This window comes from Adiantum capillus-veneris, chromosome 3, assembly GCF_014529385.1.
Source record: "Adiantum capillus-veneris isolate H3 chromosome 3, ASM1452938v2, whole genome shotgun sequence".
In the NCBI taxonomy this organism is placed as follows: Eukaryota; Viridiplantae; Streptophyta; class Polypodiopsida; order Polypodiales; family Pteridaceae; genus Adiantum; species Adiantum capillus-veneris.
In genome coordinates this window covers 111,157,053-111,174,908 of record NC_140933.1, presented here as the reverse complement: position 1 = coordinate 111,174,908, position 17,856 = coordinate 111,157,053, and the positions used below count along the sequence as shown (strand labels likewise).

The 17,856-nt window shown below is 40.8% G+C and overlaps 1 protein-coding gene across 1 annotated transcript; it reads right to left on the bottom strand.

Annotated features, from left to right (window-relative positions):
* Window positions 1-6,966: 6,966 nt before the first annotated feature.
* On the bottom strand, window positions 6,967-7,868 carry LOC147461485 (uncharacterized). Its single transcript, XM_086505733.1, has 3 exons — window positions 7,542-7,868; window positions 7,304-7,466; window positions 6,967-7,172 (listed from the first exon to the last, which is right to left on the bottom strand). Exons 1-3 carry the CDS (start codon window positions 7,866-7,868, stop codon window positions 6,967-6,969), a joined length of 696 nt encoding a protein of 231 aa, XP_086361859.1.
* Between the last annotated feature and the right edge of the window lie 9,988 nt (window positions 7,869-17,856).

Below are 17,856 nucleotides of genomic sequence, written 5' to 3'. Positions count from 1 at the left end.
ACTCAAATTCTAGTTTTAACTTCTTGTATTCAAAGATAATAGATCTTTTTATGAAAAGCTACAAAGTTTTTTATCGTTGGAGAAATTTAATCTCACAACCAAGGGTATTTTGGGAATTTTAAAAAATTTTAAGGGAATTTTGGGAATTTATGACAAAATATTTGGGGTATTTTTGGGCTTTTTTAAAAATTAAGGGATATTTTGAAAATTAAGGGGCATTTTGGTGGTTTTTCCTATATATATATCTATATATATATATATATATATATGCATGTGTGTGTGTATAAATAAATAAATAAATAAGTATACACACACATAGAGACACATGTGCATATTTATATATGTGTGTATGTACGTATGTATGTGTGTGTGTGTGTGTAATGCTTGAATCAAAGATTTTCCACATAGGTCTTGAGGCCTCCTTCTATTGTTCAAGTACAATAATTATGACATTCAAAATTTATATGCTCCCCCCGCAGCAAAACCTCTCTCTCTCTCTCTCTCTCTCTCTCTCTCTCTCTCACACACACACACACACACACACACACACATGTTGGGTGGATAGTAGTTTGCATGGACTATTATCTCTCTCTCTCTCTCTCTCTCTCTCTCTCTCTCTCTCTCCCCTATAGATATTCACTTTTGTTGAAGAGTCGTGCAACTTTTAGTGTCTTTTTAAATTGTTCCTACACCCTTGAACATTTTGCTATGTCTTTCTCTCTCCTTACTTCTCCTTGCCACATCATTGGTTGGGCGCTCAAAAATTATCCTCTCTCTCTCTCTCTCTCTCTCTCTCTCTCTCTCTCTCTCTCTCTGGTTGATTTGTAATAGGCCCCCTTCCGTGTCAAAATTTAGAGAATTTATAGGTTTCTAAGCATGGCCCACATTTTAACTCTTAAAAATAAAAAGAACAAAATATCCGAGAACTGGTTAAAGATCCGTCAATTGAGCAATCTCTCTCCTCATTTGGGGTGACAATGTGAGAGTTGGTTTTTATCAGGCATTTCATCATTTTCTATCGGTGAAAAAAGTTAGTTATCCTTTTAAGATTACACTATAATGCGAAGAAAACCATAATATCTTGAAAATTGGAAGGGCTTGAAGGATGCCCTTGGTGAGATATAGTGCCTATGAGCTCAACAATAAAATCTTCTCTCTCTCTCCCTCTCTCTCTCTCTCTCTCATAGCCAATAACGTGGATCGACCTCTTTATTTGCATGCATAGCACGACATCACCAAGTCGACATGAGGTGAGCTTTTTTTTCCTCGATCTCTTAAAAAAAGACAAGCTTTTAGAAATCTCTAAAAAATATCAATATTGGTTTTGAAAAAAATCCATTCAAAAGATAAACCCAAATATATATATTTCAAAATTAAATTCTTATTAAATAATAAAATCTTCACTAAAATTATCCAATTTTTTGTTGCATATCTTTAAAGTGAAACATCTATTGAATGCAAAGTAGAAAGTCTATTGACTCTACATTCTTTAAAGTGAAACATCTATTAAATGCAAAGTAGAAAGTCTATTGACTTTACATTCTGAAAATGAAAAGCATGGCACTTCTTACAATGATACTCTTTACTTTTACATTTTAAATCCAACCCTTCAATTCTGCTTTGCAAGGTTTTCTTTGAAATGAAGCAGAATGTGACACATGGAGGGTCTCTCCTTCTTTCAAAATTTTAGGGTGCTTCATATATAGTACTAGTATGTGACCCACGCGTTGCTGCGGCCAAGAAGAGGCAATGTCCAACTTTGGTAGCCCTCTTCTCTCTCTCCCTAACTCAAGGTGAAAACATTCTTTCTGCATACACAATGAAGTGTCAATTATATTATCTTTATTGCTTCTTTATCAAATTAGATCTCTCTCCAAAGCTCTAATACGATACTCCATCTAACTATCAATAGTGAAATCTTATGTAGGAGGGAGGAGAAGGCATTTAGAAACTCTCGGAAGATAACCCCCAATGAAGAGCCATCCATCTGTTTAACTTGTTTTTATTTCATTTTTGAAGTATGAAGCTACAACTTAAAGCTCAACCAATGCTTTTAGGGTCTGTAGATAGGGTGTATAATCACCATGAACTTGGTGTATAAACTATAACAATTTGAAGATGCATATAGCATGGAGTATGCCAAATGCAATACCACAAACCTTGCCCTTGAAGTTGCACAAAAAATGAATTTTGTGTTATCCAAAAGCTAATGTATGAATTCATCTCTCTCTCTCTCTCTCTCCTCTCTCTCTCTCTCTCTCTCTCTCTCTCTCTCTCACACACACACACACACACACACACACACAATGAAAGAGGATGCTCAAACATTACTTTATTCTTTGAAAAGGAATACATTAGTCTTATGAAGTGCCATTGGATTTTTTCTAAAACAAATTTTTTGAAGTAATTGATCATAAAGACGTCAGTTTACTGAACCGTTCATCTGTCAAATATGTGTTGGGTTAGGCAGTGGATATATTTGATGCCATAGTGTGCATTGCAGAGGTTTGCCTCTCTGTCTTTCCTTGTGAGTCATTTTGTTTGAACAAAAAAGAAAAAAAAGTTCACTCTCTCTTACTCATTTGGTTTGAACAAAAATAACCGAAATTTTTTCTCTTAATTGTTCTCACTTAACACAACCGCACAACAATATTTTCTTAGTTCTTTCATAATGCCACAATAGTCTTTTCTCAATTCTTTCATAATGCCACACATGTCATTAAGATGCAAGCATACTCTAATCATATTTAAACAACCCTCATCATATTTTATGAGGTTAGGATAGAAAGTTTTTTGTGCCATCCAAAAATGAATATCATCAATAGATAGCACTCCAAGATACACTACAAAGTGCATACATACCGAAAAGCATGTTTCCTAAGCATCAATACATATTCATCCAATGTTGCTTGACCTTGCCCTTATTGGGCAAGTCATTCAAACATTGCATTTCAAGAGACCACATTGCAAGCAGGGAACGCAACAAACACTGACATGCATGTGGACAAAAGCATTGATGCTGACCAATAATCACATCATGCATAGGTTCACAAATGATGCAAGCATCATATATGGGCCCTCGTTTTGCATCAATACATAGCTTCTCTATCATGTCCATGTTGTACATACCCTACACATAAGTACGTCCAAGAAATAGCATTGAAGTAGTCCAAAATACATTACACTTTATGTGCATGACCAACTTGCAAGTGTGTCTGAAGTTAACCCTTGTCACAATTATATGTATGTATCCTACAACCTTGCCATAGAGAAAGCAATCCCAAGAATGATGTCATTTTCTTTCAAGAGACCAAGACTAAGAACCCCATCATGTAATTCTTTGCTTTTATCAACATCTTGCTAGATTCCACATCCTCTTAAGATGCAAGCATAGATGATTGCATTGGATTATATAAGAATGTAGAAACAAAGCTAGCTTGGTTGCAAATGGGGACAAAGGTTGTGAGAAGACATCTTACACCAATATATGAATGCAAAGAAAAAGTATATGCAGAAAAGACAGTGTGTATCTCAATAGCACTATCTTTTTCCTCTTGTCAAAGAAGTAATAGAGACACATGCTACCAGAGAGAGAGAGAGAGAGAGAGAGAGAGAGAGAGAGAGAGAGAGAGAGAGAGTATTGTTTGCCATCACTACACTATCGATTTGGTGTAGATAATGGAGTAGAATTTTTAACCACAATCTAATGGGGCATTTTGCATAATAATCCAATAGCAAGGAGCACTAATTGGTTGCAAATTGGTAGATGGGAGCACACAACACATGGGAAGCCCTTTTACTTTAGAAGGCCCTCTACTTATTAGAAACAATGTAAGGGGCTCTATACATAGGAAATTTTATAGAGTCACACATAGCTTTATACTTTTCATCACATTTCATAGACCTACTATTTTATGATTGTCAATGGCCCATGAAAATCTAGCAACGCGCCTCCGCCACACACATTTGTCCATGTTGGTTGAAAAATGATATATTTTGACTTTAATTATGTGCATCTTGTGTGACAAAAGGCACACAAATTGATTTGTTCAGGGTCCATTTTGGTGCTTGCATCTAACATGGATCTAAGTATATTATAAACTAACCGTCAAGGATCCCTACTACTAAGGACACCACAATCCACAACTATACCATTAAAAAAAATGCAAACAACATTGGTAGTGTTGCCATTGGCCATCCAACCCTCGTCCCATGGTCAATAAAGAATTGGTAACCATAAACATAGCAAGAGCAAGTAAAAGAAATACTCACTCAATCACCATGACTATCTAGCTAGAATCATTACAGTAGTGTAGAGTGGACTTGAGTCACCTTCTCCCAAGGGGCTCCCATATACTATAGTAGCAAATGACTGTATTGTGGCAAGGATTGGTAGACCACATCTCTACACAAAGCAGTTCATGAAAGTATTTTGAGCTCCATCATATCTACTACCATAGGTTTGCACCACCCTCAATGCTCTCCGCTTGTGTTATATCTTGCTAAGCCCTCTCCTCTATGAATAGTTAATGCCCATTGAATTTATTATATGTGTTTCCTAGTGACTATGATGCATGTTGCGCATCGACTCAAGTACTTGGAGTCCACAATTTAAGGTCTATATCTTTCTCTCATGAGAGAACAATGCAATAAAACATTTTTCATTTCATTTCTCTTAAACTCAAATTTTGTTGTTTTCATTTAAAAATCCTTTTTGTCTTCTCTCTCTTATATTCAAATTTGAAATCTTTACTTCAAAAGTCCTCTCTCTCTCTCTCTCTCTCTCTCTCTCTCTCTCTCTCTCTCTCTCTCTCAGTATGTGTCTATGCAAGTAGAGCTATATTCAATGCCATAGGAAAATGATGCATAAGAGGTCTAATCGTAGAATTGAGGCCTCGCTCCCTAATCTTGCTAAGAGGCCTACTACATTTGGATAAGGACTTTGATTAAAATCCTGTTGTTCAAGCTTTAACTAGAACTCTCAAAACTGAGTCGATCGGACTTAGAGTTGCATCCCACTGAGTGGCTACAGGGGCTCAAATTCCTCGTCGCCTTCTTAAGGTGAGGTTCTGCCAAATGGTTACAGCTCTTACAATGCTCCACCAATATGCTATGACACCAACAATGTGGTAGCTTTTTCACAAATTTTGCAGGGCAAGCTACCCATCCATCCTAGCGATGCACTTTGTCACCCGTTGCAATCGGAAAAATACCTAAAAAAGGTTGAATGTCCTATTTTCTTTCAACACCGTCTCAATAAAGTGCCTATATTTAGCTTGTAGCATGCGACTGTCTACAATGTTTGCAGCTCTTTCTTCAGCCAACATGTCCACTTTCCTACACTTATAGAGAATGTGCGCTACTGGTGTTGGAGCCCCTCCAAGATCTTGGCGAGACAGGGCTCTTAGTTTCTTTGTGTGTGTTTGTTTTGAGATTGGGTGTGTTTGTGTGGGTCAACCCCCTGTAAAACCAAACAAAGACTTCTTTGTCTTGATCAACTCAAAAATCTTATTACAGCTATCGATGCATGCACTACATGTGCCGCCTCCCTCATTGTGATGTCACTTGCCATACGCTTCCACTGTGAATGGTGATGTCTGCTGCTTCGAATCGTGGATCGGCCACTTTTTATAGCCCTTGGTTCACAACCCCTACGTTCCCTACGACATTCTTCCCAATTAGTTGGTCATGCAGTTAACTTATGAATGAGGAGTAATTAACAAAGAGCAGAGGTGTCATTGTATCTCGTGTTACCTACTGCTAGCTATGGCAGCCTCCTTCGTCCCATCCACACATACCACATTTTGCCCTTGGTCTTCCTCTTTCTTGCATTGGTGCTTCTGATTGTGGGTCTTGAATCACATGTAGACTCCCTCTCTCCAGATGGCCATGCCCTCTTAGCATTTCTCCACATAATGCAGAACCCCCACCTGAATCAGCTTCCAAGCAGTGCTTGAGAAAAATCATTTTTCCAAACATACAAAATTTCTTCCCAAGATGAAATTTTAGAAAATTAGGTTTAGTTTTTGGGTTTCTACACTCTATTTTGCCGCAGAAGTTCTCATTTTCCCCTTGCTCTCAACTGGCATTTTTGAAATTGAAAACGACACGATATTAAGCTGAGACACTAATTCCAAGGTTTCCCTTTCATGACACACCATGTGCCCATTATGAAATTTTGCAGATGCTAGCAGGGCGAGGACCACCGCACACACTATCAAAATCAACGCAATATATCCTGCACTCAACCCACTGCTACTACTACTTTCACTATCACCGTCATCTATGTCAAATTCTGCACACAGATACAATCATGACATCGGAAATTCCTTGGGGTGAGGAAGACACATATCGAGAGAGAGAGAGAGATCCTTGCCTCTTGTCACATACAATGTATACGTCGCCAATCCATACCCTATGGTCAATACATACACATTTACTGTCGTTGTTTACCTTGGCTTGTTGAGCTCCAGCAATGGACTAAACGACCCGATGTCCACCCACGTGCCGATCATGCTCATGTTGGAACCTGCAGATTCGTGTTGTTGGCCATTTCTTTGTCAATTCTGTAGAAAGAACCACAAAGAGCATTGAGTTTTTCGACTGCGAGTTACCTGATCCGGTGGCATTTCGACGAGACGAAAACCTCCGAGTAGGAGTTTTTGAGGGAGACTCCCTCTCTTCAGATGGCCATGTCCTCTTAGTATTTCTCCACCTAATGCAGAACCCCCACTTGAATCAACTTCCAAGCAGTGTTTGAGAAAGATCAGTTTTCCAAACATACAAAATTTCTTCCCAAGAGGAAATTTTAGAAAATTAGGTTTAATTTTTTGGGTTTTTAAACTCTATTTTGGGTTGGAATTCCTCCTTTTCCCCTTGCCCTCAACCAGAATGTTTGAAATTGAAAACGACACGATATTAAGCCGAGACATATTTTTCCCAAACACTACTTCCAAGGGTTCCCTTTCATGACATATTAAGCCGAGACATATTTTTCCCAAACACTACTTCCAAGGGTTCCCTTTCATGACACACCATGTGCCCATTATGACCTTTTGCAGATGTTAGCAAGGCGAGGACCACCACGCACACTATCACAATCAACACAATATACCTTGCACTCAACCCATTGTTGCTACTACTTTCACTATCACCGCCGTCATTGTCAAATTATACACACAGGTAAAATCATGACATTAGAAATTCCTTAGGGTGAGGAAGACACACACACACACACACACACACACATATATATATATATATAGAGAGAGAGAGAGAGAGAGAGAGAGAGAGAGATCCTTGCCTCTTGTCACATACACTATATACGTCGCCAATCCATACCCTATGGCCAATACATACACGTTTATTGTTGTTGTGTACCCTGGATTGTTGAGCTCCTGCAACGGACTAAACGACCCGATGTCCACCCACGTTCCGTTCACGCTCACGTCGGAACCTGCAAATTCCTGTTGTTGGCCATTTCTCCGTCAAATCTATAGAAAGAACCACAGAGAGCATTGAGTTTTCGGACTGCGAGTTACCTGATCCGGTGGCACCTCGACGTCCTCTGAGTAGGAGTTGTTGAGGGAGATAGTGTAGTAGAAGACAGTGGGGTTGAAAGCGAGAACCAAGGTTCCAAAAGATAGGGATAGCTTTGATAGAACAGCCGTTGTGGCAGACACCTTGCCATTGCTAGCTGATGGCACTGTCCCCGCGTCATCGACTGCTGTTGCTGCCGCCAACAGAAGCTGCAAGAAAATGCAAGAAAGAGGAAGGCCAAGGGCAAAATGTGGAGCTGCCCTCCTCCTCCTAATTCCAGTCCGGAGCTGCACATTGTTGAGCTTTATAATTTGAACGTGTACCTCCATGGCTCCCTTGAACCAAAGCTTGCGGATCTCTCATCCTCAGCCTCAGCTACACGACACCAATATTTTGTTGTAGCTTGCAAATGTCTCCTTTCTCTCTCTCTCTCTCTCTCTCTCTCTCTCTCTCTCTCTCTCTCTCTCTCTCTCTCTCTCTCTCTCTCTCTCTCACTCACACACACACACACACACACACACACACACACACACACACACACACACACATACACACACCGTGCCAATGTGTTGTCAGGCCTGATCCTGTTAGAGCTTGGAGCTTTGTTCGACACACATAGTATAGTTCTTCTATTCTCTAATCACAACTTGGGTGCAAAGAGAAAAAGTGAGGAGCTACCTCTCTCTATGTCCCAGGAAATAGGGCAGGTAGCATGGAATGCACTTGTAGCCCCAACTGGGGGGGGGGGGGGGGGGGGGGAGAGAGAGAGAGAGAGAGAGAGAGAGAGAGAGAGAGAGAGAGAGAGAGAGAGAGAGAGAGAGAGCGAGAGAGAGAGAGAGAGAGAGAGAGCATAGGAAAGAATGATGGCGGTGGTGGACGAGGTGAATTGAGATGTAGCAAATGCAGGCTCCCATCTATAGTAGCAGGCAAAGGAGAAGAAGCTGGTGCATGCGCCCATGAATAGCAGATCAATCGTGTAGAGCTTAGGTGGGTGTAGTGTTTGGGAGAAATGTGTCTCAGCTTAATATCGTGCCGTTTTTAATTTCAAACATTCCCGTTAAGAGCAAGGGGAAAAGGAAAAATTCTGTCCCAAAATATAGAAAAATAGTGTAAAAACCTGAAAAATAAATCTAATTTCTTGAAAATTTCCTCTTGCCAAATTCAAGGAAAGGAATTTTGTACGTTTGGAAAAATGATTTTTCCCGGACAGTGGGTGGGTGCAACATTCTCTCTCTCTCTCTCTCTCTCTCTCTCTCTCTCTCTCTCTCTCTCTCTCTCTCTCTCTCTCGCACACACACACACACACACACACACTTCAATAGTCTTGCAGCTATGAGCATACAGATACTTTTGCACGCTAATCATCCGCTGTCGCTCACAAGCTCATGCAGAGCGCGCACAGACTCCCACTGTCCCACTGGCACTACGCGCATTAACATTCACACAGTGACTATATCTAGAAATTGGAGTGCTGTCGCGCTGTGCAATGTGCATTGGCCAGCTTACTCTCGTTTACGGTCTCTCTCTCCAGTTTCACACACACGCACACTACACGAGATGATGGACAGTAGGCCTTTGCACGCACGAACACACACACACTGTCTTGTCTGCAGACTGTAGGTGGTGACTCGTCTCTCTCTCTCTCTCTCCCCCCAGTTTCGCACACATGCAGTCCATAAACATGATGGACAGTGGGTCTTTTTGCATGCACGGACAGTAGCCGCAGTCTCTTCCCATGCAAAATCGTCGAGGTCTCGGGACTTGTTAAATGGGAGCAGATGGTGAATGTTGTAGCTTGTTATGCATTGCTCCATGGGGAAGAAAGGAGAGATTGACACGTGGAGCGCCTCTTTGAGCTCAAAAATTTTAAGCTCAATAATATATAGTATAGATAGACTAGAAGGACAACGTTGTCGTGCCGTGGCACTGCATAATGTGAAAACAAAAATATCTACCTCACTTTCAATACTTTTGTTATGTGGGACTGAATGCTATAATGTACATAGTGTGATGTGTGTACATACCTTGTCGAGGGGGGGGGGGGGGGGGGGGGGGGGGGGGGAGGCCCTAGATGTGGCACTATGGCATGCTTTTTCACATAAATATATTTCTATTTTGCTTTAGAAATGTACAAATGTCAAGTGTCAAAGTGGCACGCTCGTTTTGCCTAGAAAGTTCAAAGCGGGCAATCTCGACCAAAAAAAGCAGGTTTCGTGCGCTGGTATAAAATACGTGTCCAAAGTGCTTACCAAGTGGCAAAATGAGTTTCAACATGAAATTTGAGCCCAATGAGATTTTTTCACAATTTTAGGGATTTTTCCAGCTCGTTTGGGCTTTTTACGGACAAAAAGGGCATTTTTGGGTTAAAAATGGCTAACGATGGCCTTAAAATGGTCAAAAATAGCCTACGAATAGCTCAAAATTCCACATCAACGACGGTGCCATCGTTGCCTAAGTTGTGTGGGGAGTTTTAGACCCAAGAATGAGCTCAACTGGGCACACAAGCAAGGACATACATCCATTACTTTACAGGGTGCTAGTGCACTCCCGTGCTACTTTAACTACATGGTTGAGGCTATGAGGCCTCCAATTAGGGTTTCCACTCCTCAAATAACTACTTGGGCTTCTCCAATGAAATAGTGAAGCTTCCATGAAATGGTCATGACGAAGAATCCAAGCATAAATTTAGGATTTTTAACGGGTCGAATGAACACTGCATATGTGCAATTGGGAGCGAGGCTACACCTAATCTTCACACACACAAGAATTTTGATTTAATCTTGATTCATTTTCAAAGTGGAGCTTTCATGGTTGGAGTTTTATTCTTTTTTAGTGTATTTTTGGCTTCAAATCGTCTACGTCTTTTTTGATTTTGCTACGAATCCTCACACTCAAAGGCCCGACGCTTTCCTAATTGCCCTGCGCACTTCTTGAGACATTTTTTTGGTTTATATTTTAAGTGTATCTAGTAGTAGTAGGTTTGGGCTTTAAATTTTTTAATTTTTAAACTTTTGGTTGAGAAACTCGTTTTGGTGAGGAATGCAAAAGAGGGAGTGGAGTACACCCCCGTTTTTGCTACAACCCCCTTTTTCAAGAGCTTCTTCAATCTTGTAAACGTTCAAGCAAGTACCATACAACACCTTTTGTCCTCAGAAACCCTTGTTTATCTAAACCCAGCTTGTTTGGGCTTTTTACAGACAAAAAAGGGCATTTTTCGGCAAAAAAATGGCTAACAATGGTCTTAAAATGGTTAACAATAGCATAAAAATAGCTCAAAATACTACATCAATGACTGTTAAGTCGTTGCCTAAGTTGTGTGGGGAATTTAGAGCCAAGAATGGGCTCATTTGGGCACATGAACAAGGAGACACAGCCATTCCTTTACAAGCTGCTAGTGTAGTCCCGTGCTGCTTCATCTACATGGTTGAGGCTGTTAGGCCTCCAATTAGGGTTTCCCCTCCTCAAATAACTACTTGGGATTCTCCAATGAAGTACTAAAGCTTCCATGAAATGGTCATGACGAAGAATCCAAGTGTAAATTTAGGGTTTTTAACAGGTCGAATGAGCACTGCATCTGTGCAATTGGGAGCGAAGCTACACCTAATCTTCACACATACAAAATTTTTGAGTTAATCTTGGTTCATTTTCAAAGTGGATCTTTCATGGCTGGAGTTTTGTTCAAGACCTTCTTGTAAAAGTTCAAGCAAGTACATCTAGGGTAGAGGGGCCAGTTGTGGTACGGCCCCCAGAGAAAAAACACATGAACCCCTAATTTTAATATGTTTGGGGACCAAAAGAAGCACAAAAAGGTGGAGTTGAAACGGCTAGTTCATTTGAAATAAAGCCTTCTCATTGGCCAAGGTGTGGGTTCAAGACGTTGTGGCTACATTTTACCTCTTTTGGCCCCCATTGGTGTTCTTATTCATGCCGATTTTTGATACACTTCATTTCGAAAATCGCGCCGCGATTACCGACTTTCAAACCCGACCAATCCCAAATTATTTTTCCTGAAAGCTTATAAAAGATGATTAAATTGAGCTACTCAACGCAAAAAATTGAGTTCGGAGGAGGGAGATTAAAGCTCCCCAAGTTACCCATCCCCCTACTGGCTCCTCTACCCTAAACCCCTTCTCAAGTACATCTTCAATACCACAATACCAAGGTGGAAATATTACTCATTTTGGTGAGAAAAGCAAAAGAGGTAGTGGAGTACACTCCTAGTTTATCTAATTTACCCCTTTTCAAGTACGTCTTGTAGGCAGAACATAACATGCATATGCTTAAAAACCGAATTGTTTGGAACTTTCGGATGGCAGAACATAGCGTTGTTCATTTGTACACCCTATTATGTTCTCAAAATTTTTGTATCTTTTACTAGGCCTCTCTCGCACTTTGCACTTGTACTTGAACATATCCTTATGTGAATTCACAGTTTCACGCACTGCATCCATGTCTCCCACATGCAATTGGTCTCTTTTTTTGCTTGCGGCTTATAATGGAGCGCATGTCCGCATAGTAGTACCTTTTGTACATGCCCTCTAGGTAGTACATTTATATGTCCAAGATTAAGATGCACTTCTCACATGAAGATTTATGTTAAAAACCTTAAAATTTCGTTTGCATCAAATTACTTTAGATTTTGGGCATGTGAAAATATTTCTTAGAGTATTAGGAGGACAGCGTTGTCGTGTCGTGGCGCTGCATAATGTGAAAGCAAAAATATCTACTTCACTCTCAATACTTTTGTTATGTGGGACCGAATGCTATAATGTACATAGTGTGATGCGTGTACATACCTTGTCGGGGGGGGTGAGGCCTTAGACGTGGCACCATCGCATGCTTTTTCACATAAATATATCCCTATTTTTCTTTATAAATGTACAAATGTCAAGTGTATCAAAGTGGCACGCTCGTTTTGCCTAGAAAGTTCAATGCGCGCAATCTCGGCCAAAAATAGTAGGTTTCGTGTGCTGGCATAAAATGCGTGTCCAAAGTGCTTACCAAGTGGCAAAATGAGTTTCAACATGAAATTTAAGCCCAATGGGATTTTTCCACAATTTTTAGGGATTTTCCTAGCTCATTTGGGCTTTTTACGGACAAAAAGGGCATTTTTGGGCAAAAAATGGCTAACAATGGCCTTAAAATGGTTAAAAATAGCCTACAAATAGCTCAAAATGCCACATCAACGACAGTGCCATCGTTGCCTAAGTTGTGTGGGGAGTTTTAGAGCCAAGAATGAGCTCAAGTGGGCACACGAGCAAGGAGATACAGCCATTACTTTACAGGGTGCTAGTACAGTCCCGTGCTGCTTGAACTACATGGTTGAGGCTGTGAGGCCTCCAATTAGGGTTTCCCCTCCTCAAATAACTACTTGGACATCTCCAATGAAGTACTAAAGCTTCCATGAAATGATCATGACGAAGAATCCAAGCGTAAATTTAAGGTTTTTAACAGGTTGAATGAACACTACATCTGTGCAATTGGGAGCGAGGCTACACCTAATCTTCACACATACAAGAATTTTGAGTTAATCTTGATTCATTTTCAAAGTGGAGCTTTCATGGTTGGAGTTTTGTTCTTTTTTAGTGTGTTTTTGTCTTCAAATCGTCTACGCCTTGAATAGGTGAGCTAGGTCTTGCCTAGCTAATATGCATTGTGAGCATCTATTCGGACCAATTCCCCATGCAAATACCTACACCCCAGCCAACACAACTCGCGAGAACACCTTCCTCACAGAAACCTTCATTCTATGTGACCATGGCGGGCACCAAATATTATTCACAATTATCTTCCATCTTGACTCCCACCAGTTCTTGCCCCATTGCTTATTAAGCGGTGAGAACCAATCTTTTGAATACTTAGGTGTACATTACACTTCCTTAGTTTGATGTTTAAGGAAATGTATGTTCGTAGGCATAGCTTTCCACTCAAACTTGGATTCATAGTCCGGTAACACACCTTGTTAATCCATTCTAGAGCTCTATTGATCAATAACCTTTTTGTCTTATTCAGATTATATTGGAGAGCCAGCTCATCCGTTCCTTTCCAATTACACCTCTTATAGTTCCAGAGTTTTCCAAGACATTTAATACCTTTGTTGTTAATTTTCCTAGCAACTCCTCTCCAAAAAGGGGTGTGCAGAATGCTTCCGCCCATGCAGAGCCAAGAAGAGCAGTGAAATATAGAATTATGAAAGTACCTAAACAAATCTCCCCATTCTAAGAACCATATCGCCCGGTTGCATTTTTGAACGATCTCATTTGTCATGCCCCCAGGTTTAAGAACGGCCCACCAAGGGGCAAGCACCTTGTCGTGCACTTGAAGCCCTTTCCATAGTAGTAGCCCTTGTACTTGCCCTCTCCATAGTAGTTCCCCTTGTACATTCATTCTAGGTAGTACATTTAGCTTTTGGACATGTTAAAACATTTCTCAGAGAACTCGGAGGACGGCGTACATATTGTGGTGATCCCAAACACTAAATTTGATCCCAATTCTAGTTGCTTGAACACAACTTAAGGGCTTTTTGTTTTATGCTAATGTCAAGGTTTAGTTTTTTTTTTTTTGTAAAACTCACAATTGTGAGTAGATTATATTGGCATAGCAAAAAAAATATGTTCTTGATATGCTCAAGCGAGCCATAACAACTTCCTTGGATCATCATTGCATCAGTTGAAAGGGGAGCCACTCCATGGCAAGTGAATGTCCACCCTTTCACCCAAGAGAGTCAATCACTGTGACGCCAACAGCCTTGCTCCACTCATTAGAGATAGTCTGTCTCCCAAAGGCAACGTCTGCCTCCCTTCTTTCTTGGACTATCTTCATGAATTTAGTTGTTTTTAATGTGTTGTCAAATATCCCACCGTTCCTTGCCCACCAAACATGACAAAAATAGCAGTATCTCACAATTTGCGTGACTATGAGTAGAGCTTGACGCTTCAATACCTTTTCTCCCAAGTATAGGTCATTCTTGAAGAATCTGATCTTCCAGGTTTTCTGGACCCATTTGCAAATTTTCCTTGATAGGCCACAAATTGCCATGCACTCCTTGAATAGGTGAGCGAGGTCTTCCCTGGCTGATCTGCATTGTGAGCATTTGTTCGGACAATTTCCCCAATGCATACCTTCACAGCAGTCAGCATGGCTCCCAAAAACACCTTCCACAGAAAAACCTCATTCTATGTGGCCATGGTGGGCACAAAATATTGCTCACAACTATCTCCCATCTTGACTGCGACCAATTCTTGCCTCGTTGCTTATTAAGTGGTGAGAACCTAAAATTTTAACACATAAGTGTAAAATGCACTTCCTTAGCTTGCGGTTTAAGAAAGTGTCTGTTCTTAGGCCAGTGCCAAGCTTTTCGCTCTAACTTGGATTCATAGTCTGGTAAACACACCTTGTTAATCCGTTTTAGAGCTCTATTGATCACTAACCTTTTTGTCTTATTCACAATATATTGGATAGCCAGCTGGTCCGTTCTTTTCCAATTACACTTGCTATAATCCTAGAGTTTCCCAAGACATTTAATACCTTGTTGTTAATTTTCTTGGTAACTTCTCTTCAGAAAGGGTTAGCCAAGTGCCTTTGACCTCTGAGATCCAAGGGGTCTAGTGAACATTATAATTATGAAAGTACCTAAACAAATGTCCCCATTCTAAGGACTCCGTGGCCCTGTTGCATTTTTGAACGATTTCACCTATCATACTTCCACGTTTAAGAACAGTCCACAAAGGGGCAAGTAGCTTGTCGTGCACTTCAAGCCCTTTCCACATACCACCTTTTGATTGTATCTTATAGTTATCCATCATATCCTTAGCCATAATATCTCACACCTCATCTTGTTTTGCGAGCGCAACCACAAGATTGGCACATAGGCCTTTTGCAAAGACCGCCTTAGTTTAGTACTTATTATGCATACTCATTATTCGATCACTCCTTGCCTTCTAGACATGACAAAAACGTCTAGTTACATTACTTTAGAGAGTACCGCTAAAGGGGAGATCCAAGGAATAACTCTTTCTAACAACGGCCAACATCTGGCTAAGCTCTTTGCGAATGACTCCCTGCTCTTTCTCAAAGCATGCCCTCAGGTCATCAAGAAGACTCTTGAAATTGTGCAAATATTTTTTCTAGCATCAGGGTCAAAGTGTAGCATTGAAATGTCAAGATTGAACTCTCTCTTTCTCAGAATAACTCATTCTAGCCTTCAATGTGGACAGGGGAGATTGTAATGAAAGGGAACATATTTTGGCACTTGGGAGCCCCTTTGGTGGTGGATGTAACCCACAAGGAAATATTATTATGGGTGATGGAGAAGGTCAAGAGCAAGATGCAAAGGTGGGAGTATGTGCTCCTTTCCTTTTCCAATCTGAATGAAGGTTATCAATTCCTCCATGCTCCCCAACTTAACCTTCAATGGACCGTTGCTAAATCTACCCAAGTGCAACTAGAAAAAGTTCTTGAATTGAATTAAGAGATTCTTGTGGAAGAACAACAATAAAGGCTCAGTGCCTTGTGAGTGGGCTAAATGGGAGACCGTTTCCAGACCAGTGGAGCAAGGCGGCCTTGGGATTCTTAATCCTAGCATTCATGCAGAAGCCCTTTGCACAAAGTTTGTGGTTGTGCTCGTAAAACAGGACTAGGTGTGGGATATTATGGCTAAGGAGATGATGAATAACTCTAAGATAACCTCGGAAGGTGGATTGTGGAAGGGCTTTAAGTTTACGACAAACTGGTCGTTGGGCCATTCTCAAACTTGGGGATATGACTGGCGAACTCTCTCAAAAATGCAATAGGACCATGTGGAGTCCTTGGAATGGGAAGAGTTATTTAGGTACTTTCATAATTCTGTAACTCACTGGTCCCCTTGGCTCTCCAAGGTCTGAAGCATCATGCTGACCCCTTTTTGAAGAGAAGTTTCCAGGAAAGCTAAGAACAAAGGTATCAAACAACTTGGTCAACACTAGGATCATGTCACATGTAATTGGAAGGAACAGAGTAGCTGGCTCTCGAGTATAATCAGAATGGGAATAGACAGAAAGGTTGCTGATGAGTAGAGCTCTGGAACGGATAAACAAGGTATGTTTACTGAACAACTGGTCTGGAAACGGTCTCCCATTTACCCCACTCATAGGAAGCTTAGCCTTTAGTTTTGTTCTTCCACAAGAATCTCTTAATTGGATTCAAGAACTCTTTCTAGATGCACTTGGCTAGCTTTAGCAACGGCCCATTGTAGGGGAGCCAAAAGGTCTTGGGATTCTTAATCCTGGCATTCATGCGGAAGCCCTCCGCACAAAGTTTCTAGTTGTTCTCGTAAAACAGGACCACGTGTGGGATATTATGGCTAAGGAGATGATGAATAACTCTAAGACAATCTGGAAAGGTGGCTTGTGGAAAGGGCTTGAAGTCTACGACAAGCTTCTTACCTCTGGGTGGTCCATTCTCAAACTTGGGGATATGACTGCGAACTTTCTCAAAAATGTAATAGGACCATGAGGTCCTTGGAATGGGAAGATTTGTATATGTAATTTCATAATTCTATAACTTTTAGGTCCCCTTGGATTTTCAAGGCCTGAAGCATCATGGTGACCCCTTTCAGGAGAGAAGTTTCCAGGAAAGCTAAGAACAAAGGTATCAAACAGCTTGGTCAACACTGGGATCATGTCACATGTAATTGGAAAGCAACGGAGCAGTTGTCTCTCCAGTATAATCTGAATGGGATAGGAAGGTTGCTGATGAGTAGAGCTCTGGAACAGATAACCAAGGTATGTTTAGCGAACTGCAAATCCAAGTTCAAGGGTGAATCATGGTAGTGGCCTAATAATAGGCACCTCCTTAAACCTCAAACTAAGGAAGTGTACTATACACTTATGTATTCAAAACATTGGTTCTCATCGCTTAATAAGCATTGGGGAAAAATTTGGTCGGAGTCAAGATGGGAGTCAGTTGTGAACAATATTTGATGCCCATCATGGCCATATAGGATGAAGGGTTTTGTGTGGAAGATTCTATGGGGATCCATTCTGACTACTAGGGTAAAGGTGCTCTGCAAGGGAATTTGCCCGGACAGATGCTCACAATGCATATCATCTGGGGAAGAACTTGCTCACCTCTTCAAAGAGTGCCGAACAATTTGTGGCCTAGTAGGGAAAATATGAAAATAGGTCCAGAAAACCTGGAAAATAGGATTCTTCAAGAATGACCTATTCCTTGGAGGGAAGGTGTTCAAGAGTCAAGATATTCTCATAGTCATGCAAATTGTGAGATACTTCTATTTCCATCACATCTGGAAGGCAAGAAACGATCAAATATTTGAGAGCA

What these genes read in the sequence shown, in the direction of transcription:
- LOC147461485 (XM_086505733.1), bottom strand. Translation starts at nt 7,868, where the DNA reads ATGGAGGTACACGTTCAAATTATAAAGCTCAACAATGTGCAGCTCCGG. An exon ending in TCGAGGTGCCACCGGATCAG is followed by an intron (nt 7,467 to 7,541) that starts GTAACTCGCAGT and finishes GGCCAACAACAG; the next exon opens with GAATTTGCAGGTTCCGACGT. An exon ending in TATAGTGTATGTGACAAGAG is followed by an intron (nt 7,173 to 7,303) that starts GCAAGGATCTCT and finishes ACCTGTGTGTAT; the next exon opens with AATTTGACAATGACGGCGGT.